Below are 17,997 nucleotides of genomic sequence, written 5' to 3'. Positions count from 1 at the left end.
ACTTTACTGTTTTTAACTATCTCGTTTCCTGTCCATCTCTACTGCCCTATCAAAATAAAGCTGTCAAAAAAATAATCTTTATTTTCAAACCGTCAGCTGTTTCAGGTTTCAGCTCCCACATACAGTAACACACAGCTAATTTTGATGATTGATTACATATCCAGCAGTTTCTGCCTGTTTCTGATTGGTGTATTACTGTTAAGCTTTTTTTGTCAGTTGGGAACTCTCTCATCTTTGAACTGTTGATAAACTAAATTCCTCTTCTCTCTTTATCACGTTGTCGCCTCTTATTTTTTAAGACAATTTAGATTCCCCCCGCCTCCTAACTTCAGCTCATAAGTCACATCTTTTACATCTTACACTTCAATTGACACCTCATCTCCTTTTTTGTAAACTTGAATTCACTGACAGTAACTCCATTTAATGCTTACACTTCCCTTAAGACTTAAATTGTTTTTACTTCTTACAGTTACCTGACACTGAACTCATGGCCGTGATTTAAATTATACATGTTACACTTTATTTTACCCAATATTACTCTGCTTTCTGCAGGAAATGCATTTCCTAATATAAAATTAACATTACAATTAACAGGTACATACAGAGAAAATATAGATACTAAAGATACAAGATACAGTATGAGCACATTTACTGTATATACCTACAACATTAAAATTATACATTTAAACAAGAAATCATAATATCTATTATTTATCAGGCTTGTGCAGATTGTGCCTTTAAATGTCCCCTGCATATTACTATCAGTCAGGGCTCACTTTTAATGTATCATAAATCTGTTTTTTTTATGTATAATTTTCGATATTTTGCACACAAGTGTATATCCATCATTTCATTAATACAGCACACAGACACACATATATATATATATTTATATAAATGGAAACAAAAGGTTTATAGTGAAACAAACACACAAGCTCTTATCTTTGTTAAATCTGAGTGTGACCCACAACATGTTCACAAAACTTTGAATTAAGGTTTTAGTATGTTGTAAACTTTACCAAAATGTACTGTCACACAATCACCCTCTCAACAACCAATCCAGCCACGTCCACTGTTAAAATATAGCTTTATTAGTTTTATTATAACACAGTCGTAGCACTTTTGCAGACAATGTTAATCCTGGAAAGAAGAGACCTCTCTCACCTCTCTCACATACGCTGTAAACAGACACACAAATAATCAATGAATGAACACTTGGACATTAACTAAAATCTGATATCACTTCTGGATTGTGTCTACCTTCTCAGAAACATGTTTCCAGCTGGGAAAGCTATGCCAGGGACAAAAAGGATAAGTCAAAGTGTAAGATGGGAGAACAACATCAATCACTACATCATGGGGAAGAACGCGAAAAGGTACATGTTGCTGTTAAAGTATTAAAAGGGGATAAAAGAAATGCCCTGTATTTCCACTCCCTTGTCTTCATTTTCAGTAGGAACATCAGATAATAACTGGAAATCAACAACACTGAGTAATGTATTATCTCAGATAATAAGTGCCAAACACCTTTTCCCTCCAGGAAGCGGCAGCTCACGTCAGCCAAGACTCGGTATATTACAAGTTGCTATAAAGCCATATTGCAGCACAGTTAGTTTGAATATGAATGCAGCATACGGACAAAAACCCTTCAGTCCAACAGACATTAATCTGTAAACAGTCAATGACTTCTGATGCTTGCGGAACGTTGCATATGTGAGTACAGAGCGATCACCTTTAAGAGTTTGAAAAGCAGTAAAGAGACAAAAGTACCAGACTGAGAAAACTGCAGACGGAGCCACAGGAGAGACTCAACATGTAGCAGCAAGTTACCCAGCTAAAAGCTTAGTAATGATAACACGAGTCAGAGTGGGCTTTCCCCCCCACTATAATAGTAAACTTGTTCTACTTTACTTTAATTTTAATTATTAATGAAGGGATTAATGAAAGAGGAAGCCAGTTTTAAGAGTATAATACCCTATAAAGGAAACTCTCAGTAACACACAGTAGTTTGGTCCCACTAACAGGGAAGCACATAAAAGGGTCAAAGTATTCTCACAACGGTTCAAATAATGGCACTGCTATCTGTAACACAACTTCAAATCTGCCCTTTTCATTTAAAATCTCTGAATTTGTTCTAAAATCAATTTGGTTAAAGTTATTTTGGTCAGAATAAGGTTTAGTCCTGTTTGTTACTTTAATTTCACAATACTATGAGTACGTACAGTTAGTTCATGTATAATTTTTAAGGTAATTATTGCAAGGATTTCACTGTGAAACAGCTCCAAAGTTTGGCCTGTATTTTGGCTATTTTTAATCTCCAAGTATGACTAAACTACACAGTGTTTTTGTGCATTTGTCATATTTTTTCCCTTCCACCAAAGAAAAAACAACAACCTCCCACTCCCTTTGTTGTGAAAAACAGCAAGATCTTTCTGAAATCAACATGATGTGCATGCTGCAGCCCTGGACTATGAGTCCAAGAAAACATTGGCAAAACTGATTAGCTTCTCTCAGCACAGGTTGGCACAGAATACAGAATCCATCAAATGTCAGTTCTTCTTCTTTCAAGCTTTATTGTACCTCCCGGGAGCAGACTACAGTGTGTGAGCATGATACTGATATGGTTAGTCCTGGTTCTCACAGATCTGTGGGAACTCCTTGTAGATCTGCTGTACAATTAGTTTATCCATCTGTTTTGCTGTAGCGTTCCCTTCATCCTCTCCTGGATCTTCCTCCTCCCTGAGAATCATCTGCAGCGCCCCCTGCAGGTCAGACAGGCGGTGCTGGTGCTCAAGATAATCCGTCGAGCGCATTATAGAGTGCATGAGGGAGAGATACTCCATCCGCATCTTCACAGGGAGGGCAAGAGAAGAGATTATAATCTGACAAGGTAAACAAGCTGTTCATACATCATTACAGGAATAGTTCAACATTTTGGGAAATACGCCTATTCACTTTCTTGCCGAGAGTTAGATGAGAGGATACTCTCATATCTGTCTGTTAAACAGAAGAAATAGTCCTGCAAATAACACCCCATAAAATCACAACTTCTGGATTTTAAACTTAGTTTTTTGTGTGGATTAAACAAATGAGATACAACGTGTTAATTTGTGATCTTTAGAGGTGCTGGTGGGCATATTTTGTTAAATTTAGACAGAGCCAGACTAGCTGCTGCTGGCTGTAGCTTCATATTTACTGTGCAAACGTGAGAGTGTCTGTAGCGAAAAGGAGTGTTTCGCAAAATGTGAAACTATTCCTTTAAAGGCTGAGAACGATCAGCAGCTGTGCGGCGTTGTCCAGGTCTCACCTTGTCTCCAGGTGAAAGGTCAGATATTTGTCGAACGGCGATATCAATCATCACCATCATGTCAGTGCGGTAGAAGATGTCAGCGGTCTCTCGGCTGGCGAAAACATCCTGCAGAAACTTGAGCACCGAGTGCGGTGCAGGCGGGGTGTGTTTGAACATACACACAGGGTCATCTGGAGAGGAGGGGGCAAAAAGTGAGTAATGACAGAAAACATAGATGCAAAATGAGAAATATGACAAACGGTGGTATTTTACCGCCTCTGTTCAGGAGCAGCAGCACTTTCTCTGACAGGATCTTGACATTTTTCTTCTTCAGCTCCTGCATGATCACATTGCTGCTGGGTGCTGGGTGACACAGACCAGACACAAATTAGTATTTGTTGTAAAACAATTCATGTTTTTTTGTAGGTCAGCTGAGTCAGGAAACAAACAAAAAAATAGCAGTGTAGAACTCTGCTGAACATAACTGCTCCTAAAGACCTTTTTAGGCAGACATTTTGACTTATCAGAGCAGAAGAAGCACAGGTGTTACTAAAAACATTAATGATGGCTCTGCTGCATTTCAGCCTCACTGTAAGTCTTGTCGGTGAGCCAGCGTGCACAATACCAGGACCCTGGAATTAAACGTAAATGTAATGCAGCCATCATTAATGTTATTATTTATACTTTTGCTGTGCGTTTCCTGCTATGACATGTCAAAATGTCCTCTGTGAAAAAGGTCTACGGCAGATGTTCTCACCTGTGTGGTGCAGGTTGAAGGCCAGCAGCAGGTTCAGGAAGATGTCAGGCAGCTGCTCTGTGGGATCAGTGGGAAGCCCGTCCTCCACCACACCCAGCAGAAATGCAACAAAGTCAGCATTCAAGTGTTCTGAAAGCAGGGAGGGTCAGGATTATGTCTAACACAAGAACACATTATCCCTTTAATACGCCTTTAATTGCAGGCATGTCAAACTTCTTGACCAGGTTAGGTTGGGAAAAGCTTTTATAATCTGTCACATTGTCATGAAGCTAAACACAAAGTCGTTTTTCACTGGAAGAATCAACATTGCTCATAAGCGATGCTCTGTTTCTTTGTGCAGAGGTACAATATACAGCTGTTAAAATGTGTTGTAACACAGCAGCTTTATATATACACCATACCATAGTGATGATATGGCACCTGTTCGCCCATTGAGAAGATCATAGTAAGTACCAAAGCTGTGTAACACATCTTCTGGTGTTCTGAGGAAAGAAAAACAGGCAAGAAATTGTAAATCAGAGTAATCATGGATCATATTAATCTTTGGGAGTGCTACTACACATGAACAGGAGACAGCGAAAAGTAAATATTTTCACCTTGTATGTCAGTCTGTAGGTCCCTGGCCAACTCCATGGAGAGGATGGAGTTAAGGAAGGTGGAGATGAGAGCAGCATCCAGGCTGCACATCGCTCCAAACACTTTGAGCAGCAGCAGCCGCAAAGATACGCGATGCTCCTGCACGGTCACATGATGGCAACAATAAGCCAACGCCGACCATACACTGAACATCACCAACATGCTCACTAACACTGTAAAGATGCAGGTTCAACTTCCACTGAGGCCACACTGATTGAAACTGAATGAACTCTTATGCATTCAGCAACAAAAACATAAAGAATATTATTGTTCAACCCATACATGTGCAATTCAGCTACAAGGGAAATAAAAAGAAAGTTCTTTCAGAGGTATTTTGTCTTACCATCTGATAATATGAAACCAGAGACAGCACATTCTCATAGTGGTTGGCCTTGCACATCCTCTTACACACTTCTGGATCTGCATCAGTCTGAGGAGGGAAAAAAACAGCTTTTTGTTGTAACAGCAATGATATAATAGCATCATAAGTATGTAACTTCATAATCTGCTTGACAGTCGTGGTCCCTGAACACACCAGAGAATTATGGAACGCATTAACAACTCATCTGGACATCCCAACCATGATCTGATCTTTTGGTCAGGACAAACTGCCAACAAAGAATATTTGGCAGCCTGAAGAGTTTACAGATTCAGTCTTTAACCACACTGTTGGATTTGTAAAGTCGTCTGAGCTGCTCTGATCCTATCAAACATGTCTGGTATTTACAGTACAACATCTGGACGGGGTCCTGTGGGCACATCACAGATTCATCCCAAGAGAAAACATTTCATACTATAATGATGAGGATAATCCAGCAATATCAGCTGGGAAACTCTTGTCCTATCTATAATTAGTGTCTCTCCTGGCAAGACTTCACTTTTACTTTAATCTTCTTTTTGTATCTCTTCTTTTTTTCAGTGCATTTAAACATGTTACATTACTGTGCATTGTAGAAAAGGTTTCAGTTCACCATTACTGCGCATATTATTACATAATGACTCGTGTTGGACCACAAGAGTTCTTGTGTGTTTATAAGATGAAGTTATTTCTGTTTTGTAAAGTTTGCTGTTCTTGTTTTTGTTACAATCCCGCTTCTTTAATTTAATGCTTTACATGTGTGACACAGTCAGTCAGGACTTTACTCGCCTTCTTACACTTCAATCAGAAAACAGACACCTGTGTTACGAACATGCATTGTTACAGGAGCGAGAGGTTAAACAGCTGCCTGCATCATACCAGTATCTTCAGCAGCTCCTCCAGGTAGCAGGCGATGAGAGCGTGGTCTTCATGAAGTGCCCAGCTACGCTGCTGGGAATCGTCCCGGTGACGGGCGAGGTCGCTGAAGATCACCTCCAGCCTCTGTTCATCGTGACACACCTGACCCTGTGGCAGCGCTGCACTAAAATCCTACAGAGACATTAAAACATCATGACATACACAATTCTGCTACAACTTGAAATAGCAGTAGAAGAACATTTTCTAATGTGTGTTTAGTTTTACAATGGGAACTCAGAACTAACAGTCAGGTGATGATTTCTGTAGGTTCGTCACCATGAACAACCCCTTTCACATTATAAATAGTAACTTCATCCATTTATAATATAAAAATGTTGATTAGAGCAGCTTTAAAAGGATAATACCGGTGTTCTTAAAAGTTTTATCATCTTGGATGCCTCTCTGCTCTACATTAGGGTGTCTGCATGCAGGCTGCATAGTTGGAGATAAACGCTTTTTTCCAACCTTCGGAAGAGGCTATTCTCTGTAATTAATTTTAAAAAAGTTATAAAAACAACATATACAAGCTTGACAATCATCTGAGCTACAACCCTCAATTTGGTTTTGTTGAGCCCAGGTTGAATGTTTCATATCTAAAAGCACAATGAAGAGACCTCTAATAGACCACAGAGTATTTCAGGCTTTTTAATTGGATGAGCAGGGTCGGGGTGTGCACACGTGTCCCCATGTAAACACAGGATGCAGCCAAAAGCTTTCAGCACTTTCTGTTTGGGGTTACGTTACACACTACCCACTATCAACCACCTTAAACCCAGAGGAATAAACAGAAACATCTGCCAGGAAAGAATGAGCACTTCACTTCAAGCTTGGTTTGACACAGCAAAGCTTGCGTTTAAAAACAGGAAATGAGTGAGTGATACTGTGAGAACTGTCCTGTGGCTCAAAACGACTCTGATGAATGTCAGCTAAATGCAGACTGAGCTGTAACTCTAAACACCACCGGTATTCTCCTTTAAGCTGGTGAGGCTCCAGGATGCCCGAATCCACATGATGTAACGAAAACAAATCTGACCTTGCTCTCCACCAGTGAGAGGAGAACTTGCTCCAAAGCAGAGGAGGCTTGAGGTAAGGCCGTCTGCAGATGGCCGACCACCACGCCGACAGCGACCCGCGACAGCTCGTAACTCAAGCCCGTGTTCTTCCGTACCAGCTCGATCAGTTCAGCGCCAATAGTCATGGGAACCGGCTCAGGGGTAGTGGGGCTGCCAGGAGGGCTTTCAGCGACAGACGGGGGGGCAACGGGCCATTCACTCTCCGGCTGGTCCTCCACAGCGAGCTGTAAAGGAGGGGTGGGCTGGGGAGGCTGTGGAGCCGGGCTCTTCTTCGCAGGAGCTGGCTGTGGAGGAGAGTCAGAGGGAAGCACGTCTGGAGGCGGTGCAGGGGGCTTCACACGGGATGGCACAGGAGGAGGGGGGGTGCTGGCAACACTCGGCAGACTGACATCAGAGGAGACTGGTGAGTGGGAGGAGCCAGACTCCAAAGAGGCGGTGCTGATTGAGAGGGACGGAGCAGGGGACGGAGGGAGAGAGGACCCTCTGGAGGGGACCTCCGGCTCTGCTGAGAGAGAGAGAGAGCTCCAGTTACAGAGAGGAGAGTGAACAGGAATGACCTGACTAAGAATAGAGTGTGTTTGTGAAGTACAGAGCTGCAGCAGGTAGCATCAGCTAAAAGCAGCAGCAAACACGCTGCGCTGTAACCTGTGAGACTGTAATAAACTTGTAAGTAATGCTGTGAATACAGTGCTGCTCTCTGAGCTCTAACCTGGACGCCGGCTGTTTCGCTGTTTCTCAGGGGGAGGTGGAGTGATCGGAGCCGCACGCCGAGGTTGAGGAGGCACCTGCAGGAGGGGGCGCAGGAGGTGAAACTGACTATATACAGGGTCATGTGAGGGCATATTGTGTGTATAGTTCTATACTGTACGACATGAGCGTATTGTTGATTTAATTGTCATTGCTGTCACAGAGGTGTTACCATGAGATATAATTAATGAGGATGGTTTAATATCTCTCGTGATCTATTCTGCAACATCTCCTGCTATTGTTTTTATCAATGAAGGCCGAAGAGACGTTTTAATCCTAAAGATGGGCTGTGTTTTTGACACGGATGAAACTTTGTCTGATAAACTGATCAAGTATCAATCCCTGGTTGCAAATATCTGTGAGGTAGGATATGAATGTAGATTAGTGGTGTTTAATACTTGGCAGCCTGTTCACAAACGGATCATCAGTGAGTTACAATTGCAAACAAGCACGCAAACTTTATTTATAAAGCACTTTTCAAAACAGCCATTAGAAGTGCTTTACAGGAAGAAGAATAGAGAGAGATGACAATATATAAAGAAAGCAGTAAAGGAATAAGTCTATAACCCACAATGTAAAAGTTATGAAACCTCTCTAGATATTTGAATCCTGTATATTAGATTCAAATAAAAGATTTAAATGTGTACTGCTTGAGTGTGGTACCTGGTAAAAGCCCTGCTCTCCCTGCATATTGTCCATGCTTCCTGATAACGGCACGCTCCCCTGTCGTCCAAAGTCTCGGTTAAGGCCATTGGGTGGAGGAGGAGTCTGGCTGAGAGATATTTCACTGCTGGAAGACGGGAGGCCTTGTTTGTGACCGGACGACGAGGAACTTCGTCGCGCAAGGGTCTCCTTTCTGTGATGGATCAACTTCCTACAACGGAGGAGAATAAGGATTCATATACAGAACATGTCAGTATCTATATATTCTCTCAAGTTTATTATGTGCATTTGGACTCACTGTAGAACATCTCTCTGCTCCAGATTGTATTTGCCTCCATTTTTTAAGGCCACATTGTGGATTCCTTCGATCGCTCTGTCAATAGACTGCAACACCTCATCCTGCTCTGGAGCCTGTAGGGGAGGAGGAGAAAAGCAAATTAAATATTCATTAACATAATTATTAAACTTTAAACAAAAGAGAAGAGAATTATGGCTTGGGGACATGTGTGACTCCGGGCAGAAACAAACTAGGGCAGTTATCTAACAAAAACAGCCTTTTAAGCAGAGTCACGCGTGCTCCTTGAGGCCTCACATTCAGGCTCATTAAACCTCCACAGCCAATGTCTTTAACAACAGGAGAGAGCATTCCTATCCTGCCAGTGTGTGAGCCTGTGATTTTACAAAATACATGCTGTGACTAGTTCACTGTAAGTCTGGATGCTTGGAAAAAGGAGTCTCCTCATTGTAGAGCAAGTGTGGGTGTGACTGAGAGAAAACCCAAAAGCTATGTGAAATGGAGTAGCTACTTATTTACCAATCACAAGGATAGTTGAGAATGATTCTTGATAATACAAAAGAGATAACAGATGATTTTAATTTGAGCAGAAACAATGTCTTTCTTTCTGTCTTGGTGGCCTTGCCTTTGGATCTGCCCTGTCTCAAATCCTTTTCTATCCCGTATTGTCCTATCCTGTCATACCCCATCCTTTCCTGACTACTTTCCTGTCCTATCCTACACCTCCTCTATGTCGCAGTGAGCAGCTGCACTGCAGAAGGCCATGTCCCCGACATAATGCAACCCCTCCAATAATTTATGGGTTCTTCTGCAAGCATGCATTTTCTTCCTGACAATAATCAGCAGTCAGCTTCAACGTGGCCTGCAGTGCAGTACATAAACTGGAGTCTCTCTCGAGCCCATCAACGTTACTACGCACTCACTAGATTTCGCTTCACCTCATGATGCGACATGGTCACCGCTTGTATTCACTGAGACAAACAAGAGAAAAACACCCAGGTCAGAAAGTGGCGTTTACCTGTATTTTTTCGATGTATGAGGCTGGGATGTAGCCGGTTTCCCCCGAGCTGCAGCGGGACCCCAGCCACCAGTGTTTGTTGCTCCTCTCCAAGATTAGGAAGCTTTCTCCGGCCGCGAAGTGCAGCGAGTTGGGCTCGGCGGATCGGAAGGCGTACAGAGACCGGTACATACTTTAACAACACTTTAACGCGCCGAAATGACTCGAAACAGCCAGAGAACCGGTGACGGAAGATAGGGCGTCTCCGAGAGGGAAGATCTGCTCTGCTGGAGGTGATTTAAAGAGGCTATGAAGGCATGGCCACGGCGGACCACTGCTGTCTATTTACAATGTAGCTCGGATCATCTGACCTGTGACTGCTGCCAGTAAACACCGCAGGGGGCGCTGTTACTCCGTGAACACGCCCCCCAGGCATTTTAATCAAAGGCAGAGCCGTCGATCCTGAATAAGAGTGATTGCTGTACAGCATCATCATCATCATCATAAAGATTTCATAAAATATAAAATCATCCATTCCTTAAAAACATGGTTTCAAAGAACCTTTGATTTGTACCATTTTATTGCTACCAGATATGTGAAATTGTGTAATTATTTGTAGATGGGTGCTGTGACTTTTCTTGACAACTGTTATATACTTTATGAGTTATGAAGATTTAGTATCAACTGTATTTATATCTCAGCCATTGTGTACAGTACAAACTCCATTCATATTCCAAACTACTACTCAGTATTACACTGAGCTAAAGCTTTTTACACAGTAATGTTACATTTTTCTCTAAATTAAACCAAATTTCACCTCTTTAAGAGAAATATTTGGGACAATCAGATGGAACTTGAGAGACAATCATTAGCAAATAAACTTAAAAATAAATGTTCTGAGATTCAATATTATTACACACATAAATTACTGTATAGTCCAAACTGAGTAGGAGTTCATTGCAAGGATCCAGAGTCTTGAAATGCACTTATTTGGGTTTAATAAGGGAAATACAAGATACTAACTAGTGCATCTTTTAATTAACTTCTGATCATTTTATTGTGTTGTGGGTTAACTCAATATGTGGCGGCTCCCATGTAACAGTTATTTCAGTTTGGGGAACAGAATGAGACACATGTCAATGTGTAACATTAGCTATGTTAGCTAGGGCATCAAGTAGCTTAGCATTTAGCCGGTGACTGTTCGATTTTGCGTTACACGACAACACCGGAAACAAGCGGCTGGTGTTACACTGAATCCTGTCCCCCCTGTCTGTCGCCGGCTGGTGTGCTCCATTAACATGGCCAGTGCGGTGTGTGCCAGATTCCTCCTTCAGAGATCAACACAGGGGTTTCTCTTCTCCTCCAGGGCAGTGCCCGCTTTCTCAAGGTATGGTAGTTTCTCATTTATTTACTTGTGCCTCATTTAAGTGGAAGACTTAAACTCGGTGTGGTCGCTTAGGCAACTGTCCCTAATTTCGACTTTCCTCCCCTCTGAGTGAGCCTGGGAGACGAGCGTCATGTTATTGTTATGAAATGCCTGTACTGTCACAAGAGTTTGAGATGCTCGATTACAAGTTTGTTTTATTCAACAGAGGTAATATTAGTTTTGTTCCATATTTTGCACAGCGTTATTCCCAGAAAAAAATGCATTATTACAATCACTATCACAGTCATGTTCTGTGTGGATTTACACTGTATTATATCATGGATCCTGTTTGTTCACTAGTACAGTTAGAACTGCATGAGGGCTGCAACTAACCATTATTTTCATTATCGGTTAATCACCCGATTATTATCTCTTTTTATTTATCTGCTAATCATTAGGTCTAGAAAATGACAGGAAATAGTGAAGCCATCGACTGTAGCCAAACAATAAAATAACAAACATATAACAAAAAATATTATTTTGTTATTTCTGTTTTTTTTCTTTCTCTTTTTGTTTCAGTCTGACTCATATTGTTTTACACTTTAAATGTTGACACCTGTGATTGATGGTTACTTAATTACTTTGTGAAGACATATATGGTTGTCTTGGGATATAGTCAATGTTAATGTAATGTGATGTTTGTAAGTGCCATTCTATCTTCTGCTTAGAGTTTGTTTTTTTAATGTGCGCACCCCCAATTATAACTCCATGATTCCCATTAGGAACAAGCTCTAAGCCTGTTAGCCCATCAGACATCATCTCTGGCTCCACCTGGTGGAGTCAAGTATTACATTCACACTGTCTTCAGGCCAGGTCACCTCATGACTCCCGTTGACTACAGTGCAGTGCTTCACATTTCAAAAACAAAAGATTGCTGAATTTGCATCAACAGTCAGGAAGAAAAAGTTAGGCTAAAATTTGTTGCAAAAAAGCAGAAATGTTTGTGTCTCGTCGGCCTCATTTCTGCAGAAACAGGCTTGTAGCTGTCAGTAGCTTGGCATTAGATTTTTGGCTTTTAAACTGGGCCACATGGCAACAGTTCTGTAGTGCAGCCCGGTTTTTTTTTTTTGAAATGTAAAGTGATGGAGAATGTACAGAGATAAGACCTGTACAATAAATACATCATTACAGAGACTGTTTCATGCCCACAGTTTTTCAGGCCACAAGCACTCTTTGTAATATTAATAGAAAATGACCAGTCTCGTGTACTTAACATGGTATTGGTTCTAAATTAGTTTACCTGTCTTTTGTTCCAGCCCATTTCTGTCTCGTGCACATAGATTGGGTCCCAGTGATGATGAAATGTACCAGCGCACCACGGTGTCCGTCATGCAGAAGGAGCCGGGCAGTGGGATCATGATCCACACCTACAGTTCCCAAGGATTCAACATTGACGGCAACAAAGTGTTTGGTCCCTGTGCTGTGCTGCCTCCTGCTATCCTCCAGTGGAATGTGAGATCAATATCCAGTCTACCTTCACAGCTCTTAGTTTGTTGTGTCATGTACTGCTTTGTATTAAATTTAAACAGCTATCTGCGTTTTTTAAATTGTTTTAAATCTCTCTCTTTTCTCTCTCTCTGCAGGTTGGCAGTTATAAAGACATCACAGAAGAAAGTGTCTCACTTTTCCACATGCTTGAACCAAGAATAGGTAAAAAGTAAAAGCACTCTGATATACAGGTGGGTGACAAATGAAAGAAACCCCAATATAAAGTGTGCGGCCACCACAAGCCACCAGAACAGCTTAATTGCTTTTTCGCATAGATTCTTAAAAGTCTTTGAACTCCACTGGAGGGATGAGCACCATTTTGCCAAAAGATATTCACTCATTCGGTGACCCTGTGTGTCCCGTATGAAAGCAACTGCATTCACTATGATTTTCCACACAGTTATTCAGGTCACTCATCTAGGTTTATACATGGTGTATTTAACTGAAGAAAACAAATCCTGATGCATGTCATTTCACTTATTTTCTTGTCGTTGTGTATGCAGAGATTCTTGTGCTGGGCACGGGCGCACGGCTTGAACGAATTAACCCCTCAGTTCTTGCTCTACTCAAGAGTAAAGGCATCGCTGTGGAGGTGCAAGACACGGTAAAGTATGCCCAGTGTAGTAAAGTGCATATGCTCTTCCTGACAGCATGAAAGGCTTACTTTAACAAAGACGGGAAGACTTTCTGACTGTCTTCATCTCTGCCGTTTTGCAGCCAAATGCATGTGCAACCTTCAACTTCCTGACAAGTGAGAGAAGAGTGGCGGCCGCTGGTCTGATCCCTCCTCCTATCAGCACGGCACTGGAAGTGACACAATAATAATAAGTGTTGTGAAGTCAACAGAGACTAGCACTGATTTCTGCAGATGGAGGTCAGAGGCTTATGAATGCTCTCAGGCCTGTTATTCTACTTCTGCACAAAGCTTCCAAAGGAACAAACTCTGAAGAAACGATCCCTGTATTTGGTTACAACTGTTATTTTTTGGTGTTAAAAGCAGACAGAGTTCTAACAAATGCTTTGAAATCTAGTGTGTAGAAGTGAGTGTGAGTGTGCTTGAGTGCATATAAAGGGTGCACAAGTGCTCAAGTGAGGACACCCATGATGGAGAATTAGACTGTAATAAAGTGTAACAGTATTCTTGTGTAGAAATACTGTGTTATGTGTATGAAATATATATTTAAAAGCTTTATATGCAACAAACAATAACTCAAGTGTCATGAATTGAATGTGTTTTCATGCAGAGCATAAATGTATAATGACACCTACACGGTTTATTTGTTTAAAGACACACAGAAGAGTTGCTATTGTCCGTGCAGCAGATAAAAGGGATCTGTGTGTAAAAAAAAAAAAAAAAAAAAAAAAAAAAAAAAAAATGTTCTTTGTGTGTGAATATGTTCCAGCCCCTCTACCCGAGGTGTCGGTGGTGACTGTCCTTCTTTTGGTTAAGCCTCTTTACTCGTGCGTCTGTCCGTCCTCTTCCTCCAGCAGCGCTGCCATCAAACAAGCTGCCTGTGTGAAGCACATGACATAATTCTGTGGCTTTGTCCTTCTCACACGTAAGCTCCATAAGTCCTCTGCACATCATCTCTAATCATCTGCCTCTGTGCCACATTCTCAGTGTCGGTCTGAATGTTTAAATCCCTGTCATTCACATGCAGGATGCTGCAGGATTACTTTCACCTGCTGCTGCTGAGAAATTGTGGCACTGATTGGTGCTTAAAGAAAAAAAAAAACCCAAACATTTCCAATCAAACTGGCTCCAGTTAGGTCACGTTTGCCCATTTATAGAAATGATACGTCCAATTACTTAAGAGTTAATTACATTGACGAGTTAATAGGCAAATGTAAGAGGAATTTTGATTGTTACAAAAGACAGTGTGCTCAGGATTTTACTTTGGTGGTGTTAACCATAAAACCTAAGAACTCTGTAGCAGGAAAGTTGTATTGATGGTTGCAGAGTATTACTTTGTGTCATACCAAAACACTGCAAATGCAGGATTGACAAAAGAAAAAGATGTTTTACTTAGCAACGTCATGTTTTACAGAATTTCACAATAGGGAGAAATTATAGCAAACAAATTAGAGGACAAAAAAGACATCCAACATTACGTAGTACACTCTCAATTCACTCTACATGCTACATAACACCCTCAGCTTTACAGCTGTGCAGTAGTCTAATCGTCCATTACGTCATTATGGCCTCCCAGATGTTGAATTATTTGGTCCTAATGTTGAAAGTTTTTCTCAGTCATCATCAGAGTTGTGAGACTGGTGTCTCTGTGATCCTCCCAAGCAGAGCTCTGCTCCTGTGATCCGGTGATACATGTCTTTGATGTCCTCACATTCAGTCTCAAAGTGGTTTGTTGCGTCATACGAGCGGGACACAAAAATCTAGTGAAGACAGGAGAGGGGAGAAATCTGACCCGCCGGACTTCATTCCACTTTATTTAATTTTTTATTTGTTTGTACAGAAAATCTTGTGGAGGAATCTCCTTATTACCTGACTCTTCTTTCCATCTTCATTGGGAACCAGCAGGTTGCTGACTGAAACAAATCTAGATTCAAGGTGGTGACAGGAAATAACATCAATTAAAATGTCATTTTACAAAGAGTAAAATTAAAGACTTAAAAGTGTCACTAACTTTTGCATGATGGGCTCGAGAAGCTCCAGCCCTGGCTGAACTTCTTTCTCTGGGTTGCTGGTTTCTACAGTCGTGCTCACTGTGGCAATGTACACCCCGTCTGAGGCCACATTGTGGGCGTAGGACACTACAGATATGTAAATGTCTGCATGGACAAAAGATAAGGGCTTTTTTAAAATTAATTATAAGTCAGTGTGATCAACTTTTTCTAGAAATAAATCTGCCAAAATCCTTTCTTTGCAATTTGTGGACTTCAACACACATATATGTAATATGGTAATAGTGAAGTGGAAGCACTACAAATAAAAGTTTGGTTTATTTTTCATGTTTTTTAGCAGAAAACTAACAAAATACCTGATTTCCTGTTGAGTTGTGTTTGAGGGATGATGATTTGACAGGAGTTGGCCTCGTGGGTGTTTTTAACTGGATGATTTAATAAACAGATGGCTCTTATCACACGCCCCACTTTCCTCACTCGATTAGGAACATAGCAGGGGTCGCAGATAAGCTGCTTACAGTGGAACAACTGTTAAAGAGATAGGAAGACAAAATCACTGAGTGCACAACTGTGCTACTGGACATTTTCTCCAAACATCCCAACCTCTTTGCAACTTCTCTACCCTTCCCTTTTCGTAAATACACTTGCCTTCCCCTCAGATTTCACAGCCTTCACTTTGCCGTTCTCCATCACAATCTCATCCACTGCTCTGTTCAACAGGAAAGTTCCTCCGTACTCTGCACTCAGTCTGAAACACACAGAAGCAGGTTGGATAATATGAACCGAACATGATCCATAGTGACTGCATTCTCTGACTGTATCCATGGACATTTAACACAACTGAGTGACAGTAAAAAAATAAATATTACAACATCTAGAAGGCCATCTTCTGACAGTGCTATGTATCGTGATATATGTTAAGTATTCAGGAATGAATCAGAGTAATTATTTTGTAACCTGGCAAATCCCTGTGGTAGTTCTCCCAGCCCGTACACAGGGTAGATGTATGGACTGGTGTTGTGGCGGGACAGAGACTCAGAGTACAGCCTGATCCGTCTGATGGTTTCCAAACACGGCTGGTCCAGATAACTACAGGGTCACCAGGAGACAGTAAATGAGACCAAGCAGGTTTTGACATAAAGGATCATCTGTCATCATTTTTTTTTTTGTAAGTTCCTGTGACTGACCTCTCGCTGCTGTGTAAGGCTATGGCATGACCTGTGAACTCCATAACATCTAGTCCCAGGTCAAAGCGGCAGAACAGGTCCCGTGTGGTTGTTTTGTAAGGATCCACGTCCTGGTAGGTCCTGGGGTTTCTCACGTCAAAGTTCAGGGCAAAGAGCAGCAGCTTCCTGAACCTTCTCTTGTCAAACATGCCCATCAGATCTGAAATATAAATGTTTTATTGAACATTATCAAATGGAGGTTAAATACATATGCATAGAAAATTCTGGAAAAATCTTTGCAACAACTTTGTTCATCACCTGAAGCTTGGGCATCTTCCTCTGTGCCGGGGACTTTGTGCAGTTTGCCTGCTTTGTATACATAGCTGCCTTCAACAAGTTTGAAGTCCAGATACCGAGTAACATCAGTGTGCACCAAGATTTTCACCAGCTGACCTAATGCAAAGACACAGCAGAGGCTGCAGAATTTGACGGTGCACTTATTTACACTGAAATAATGCATACAAAATGTGTTGCACAAATCACAAGTCCAGACGAATAGCACAAGGCTCTCACCGTTGGCAAGACAAAATTTGGGGATAAGGTCAATGTTCCACTCTTTTCCACGGCCCATAGACTTGGCAGGACCTGGAACCTTAAACTTCTTGTACAGCTGTAAATATAGAAACATATTATATTAATCAACACCACAAAGCAGCAATGCAGCAGCTACTTTGTGAAATGGAGGATGTGCGTGTCTGCTCATGTGGTGTTTGTGTGAACACACCTCCTCAAGGGGAGAAATGGATGCACTCTCTCCTCCATAGTATGGATTCTTGTCAATGTGAAGAACCTTTTTCCCACTTTGAGACATTAAACCAGAAAGGACACATTCCTGAGACAGACAGGGGGGTTGACAGTAAGGTGCAGGACAGCAGTTGGCACTGTGCATCTGTAGATCAAGACTAGCATGATGATGTCATTTAATTGATGTAAATCCCTTAAACATCAACAGGAGCTCAGAAGGTCTGCACGTGAATGATGAGTAAAAGTGTGACCATTTTACTCAGGAACAAACTTTCCGACCGCTTATACTTTAAACTATTCAAGAGTAAGAATAGTTCAGGGAACAAATGAAAGAACGGGTTTCATTCAGTATATTTTTAGGTTCTCTCCTTGTTCTGAGGGATTATTCATTTCTCTGCACATGCGAATAAAATGTAGGTATCAGTCATAGCACTAATCCTCAATTTGTAGCTATAGATTCCTATTACTGCGCCTCACACAGTAGGCTACTTATTTTACAATAAATTAAATAAAGTTTTCTTACCTTAAGTCCAGTTCCAAGCACAATAATATCATATTCCTGCATGCTAACAGTCTCTCCACTTGTTTCTCACTGAGTGCTTTTCCTGAGTGTAGCCTGTTGCAGTATTGTGAATGTGTGTGTGTGTGTGTGGGGGGCAAGTCTGATGATGACAAGTGACAGTAATTGCTTTGTGTTTGCTTTGCAATAATCCTCTTAACACTAGCACATCTATGCA

General features: G+C 41.4%; 3 protein-coding genes across 4 annotated transcripts; 1 reads left to right on the top strand and 2 right to left on the bottom strand.

Annotated features, from left to right (window-relative positions):
- Window positions 1-1,070: 1,070 nt before the first annotated feature.
- Window positions 1,071-10,138, bottom strand: LOC122884242 (NCK-interacting protein with SH3 domain-like). 2 transcript variants are annotated; one of them, XM_044213896.1, is made up of 13 exons: window positions 9,755-10,138; window positions 8,740-8,852; window positions 8,442-8,652; window positions 7,741-7,816; window positions 6,992-7,536; window positions 5,920-6,090; window positions 5,026-5,112; window positions 4,643-4,781; window positions 4,448-4,528; window positions 4,047-4,175; window positions 3,563-3,652; window positions 3,308-3,480; window positions 1,071-2,849 (listed from the first exon to the last, which is right to left on the bottom strand). In XM_044213896.1, the coding sequence occupies exons 1-13, from the start codon at window positions 9,923-9,925 to the stop codon at window positions 2,625-2,627; spliced, it is 2,211 nt and encodes a 736-aa protein (XP_044069831.1). In that variant the 5' UTR covers window positions 9,926-10,138; the 3' UTR covers window positions 1,071-2,624. The 2 variants fall into 2 exon arrangements, with proteins under 2 accessions (XP_044069831.1, XP_044069840.1); XM_044213905.1 differs by having other exon boundaries at window positions 6,992-7,533; window positions 9,755-10,137.
- Window positions 10,139-10,962: 824 nt separating this feature from the next.
- Window positions 10,963-13,856, top strand: ndufaf3 (NADH:ubiquinone oxidoreductase complex assembly factor). The gene is made up of 5 exons (XM_044214476.1): window positions 10,963-11,120; window positions 12,416-12,611; window positions 12,743-12,809; window positions 13,151-13,251; window positions 13,365-13,856. Exons 1-5 carry the CDS (start codon window positions 11,032-11,034, stop codon window positions 13,467-13,469), a joined length of 558 nt encoding a protein of 185 aa, XP_044070411.1. The 5' UTR covers window positions 10,963-11,031; the 3' UTR covers window positions 13,470-13,856.
- A 720-nt stretch (window positions 13,857-14,576) lies between these two features.
- On the bottom strand, window positions 14,577-17,909 carry zgc:112334 (uncharacterized protein LOC619199 homolog). Its single transcript, XM_044214098.1, has 11 exons — window positions 17,784-17,909; window positions 17,241-17,348; window positions 17,030-17,126; window positions 16,775-16,909; window positions 16,478-16,676; window positions 16,248-16,379; window positions 15,939-16,038; window positions 15,647-15,818; window positions 15,293-15,437; window positions 15,151-15,205; window positions 14,577-15,041 (listed from the first exon to the last, which is right to left on the bottom strand). Exons 1-11 carry the CDS (start codon window positions 17,823-17,825, stop codon window positions 14,895-14,897), a joined length of 1,332 nt encoding a protein of 443 aa, XP_044070033.1. The 5' UTR covers window positions 17,826-17,909; the 3' UTR covers window positions 14,577-14,894.
- Window positions 17,910-17,997: the final 88 nt, after the last annotated feature.

Source organism: Siniperca chuatsi, linkage group LG2 (genome assembly GCF_020085105.1).
Source record: "Siniperca chuatsi isolate FFG_IHB_CAS linkage group LG2, ASM2008510v1, whole genome shotgun sequence".
NCBI lineage: Eukaryota > Metazoa > Chordata > Actinopteri > Centrarchiformes > Sinipercidae > Siniperca > Siniperca chuatsi.
Note: the sequence above shows the minus strand (reverse complement) of the source record. Positions and strands in the feature narration are given on the sequence as shown.

Excerpts from the sequence above, each read along its gene's own strand:
- zgc:112334 (XM_044214098.1), bottom strand. The coding sequence starts at position 17,825 with ATGCAGGAATATGATATTATTGTGCTTGGAACTGGACTTAAG. Across the intron at positions 17,127-17,240 it reads CCATTTCTCCCCTTGAGGAG|CTGTACAAGAAGTTTAAGGT; the intron begins GTGTGTTCACAC and ends CTATATTTACAG. Across the intron at positions 16,910-17,029 it reads CAAATTTTGTCTTGCCAACG|GTCAGCTGGTGAAAATCTTG; the intron begins GTGAGAGCCTTG and ends TCTTTGCATTAG.
- LOC122884242 (XM_044213896.1), bottom strand. The coding sequence starts at position 9,925 with ATGTACCGGTCTCTGTACGCCTTCCGATCCGCCGAGCCCAACTCGCTG. Across the intron at positions 5,113-5,919 it reads AGGAGCTGCTGAAGATACTG|ACTGATGCAGATCCAGAAGT; the intron begins GTATGATGCAGG and ends TTCCCTCCTCAG. Across the intron at positions 2,850-3,307 it reads ACCTTTCACCTGGAGACAAG|ATGCGGATGGAGTATCTCTC; the intron begins GTGAGACCTGGA and ends CTCCCTGTGAAG.
- ndufaf3 (XM_044214476.1), top strand. The coding sequence starts at position 11,032 with ATGGCCAGTGCGGTGTGTGCCAGATTCCTCCTTCAGAGATCAACACAG. Across the intron at positions 11,121-12,415 it reads GCAGTGCCCGCTTTCTCAAG|CCCATTTCTGTCTCGTGCAC; the intron begins GTATGGTAGTTT and ends CTTTTGTTCCAG. Across the intron at positions 13,252-13,364 it reads CTGTGGAGGTGCAAGACACG|CCAAATGCATGTGCAACCTT; the intron begins GTAAAGTATGCC and ends GCCGTTTTGCAG.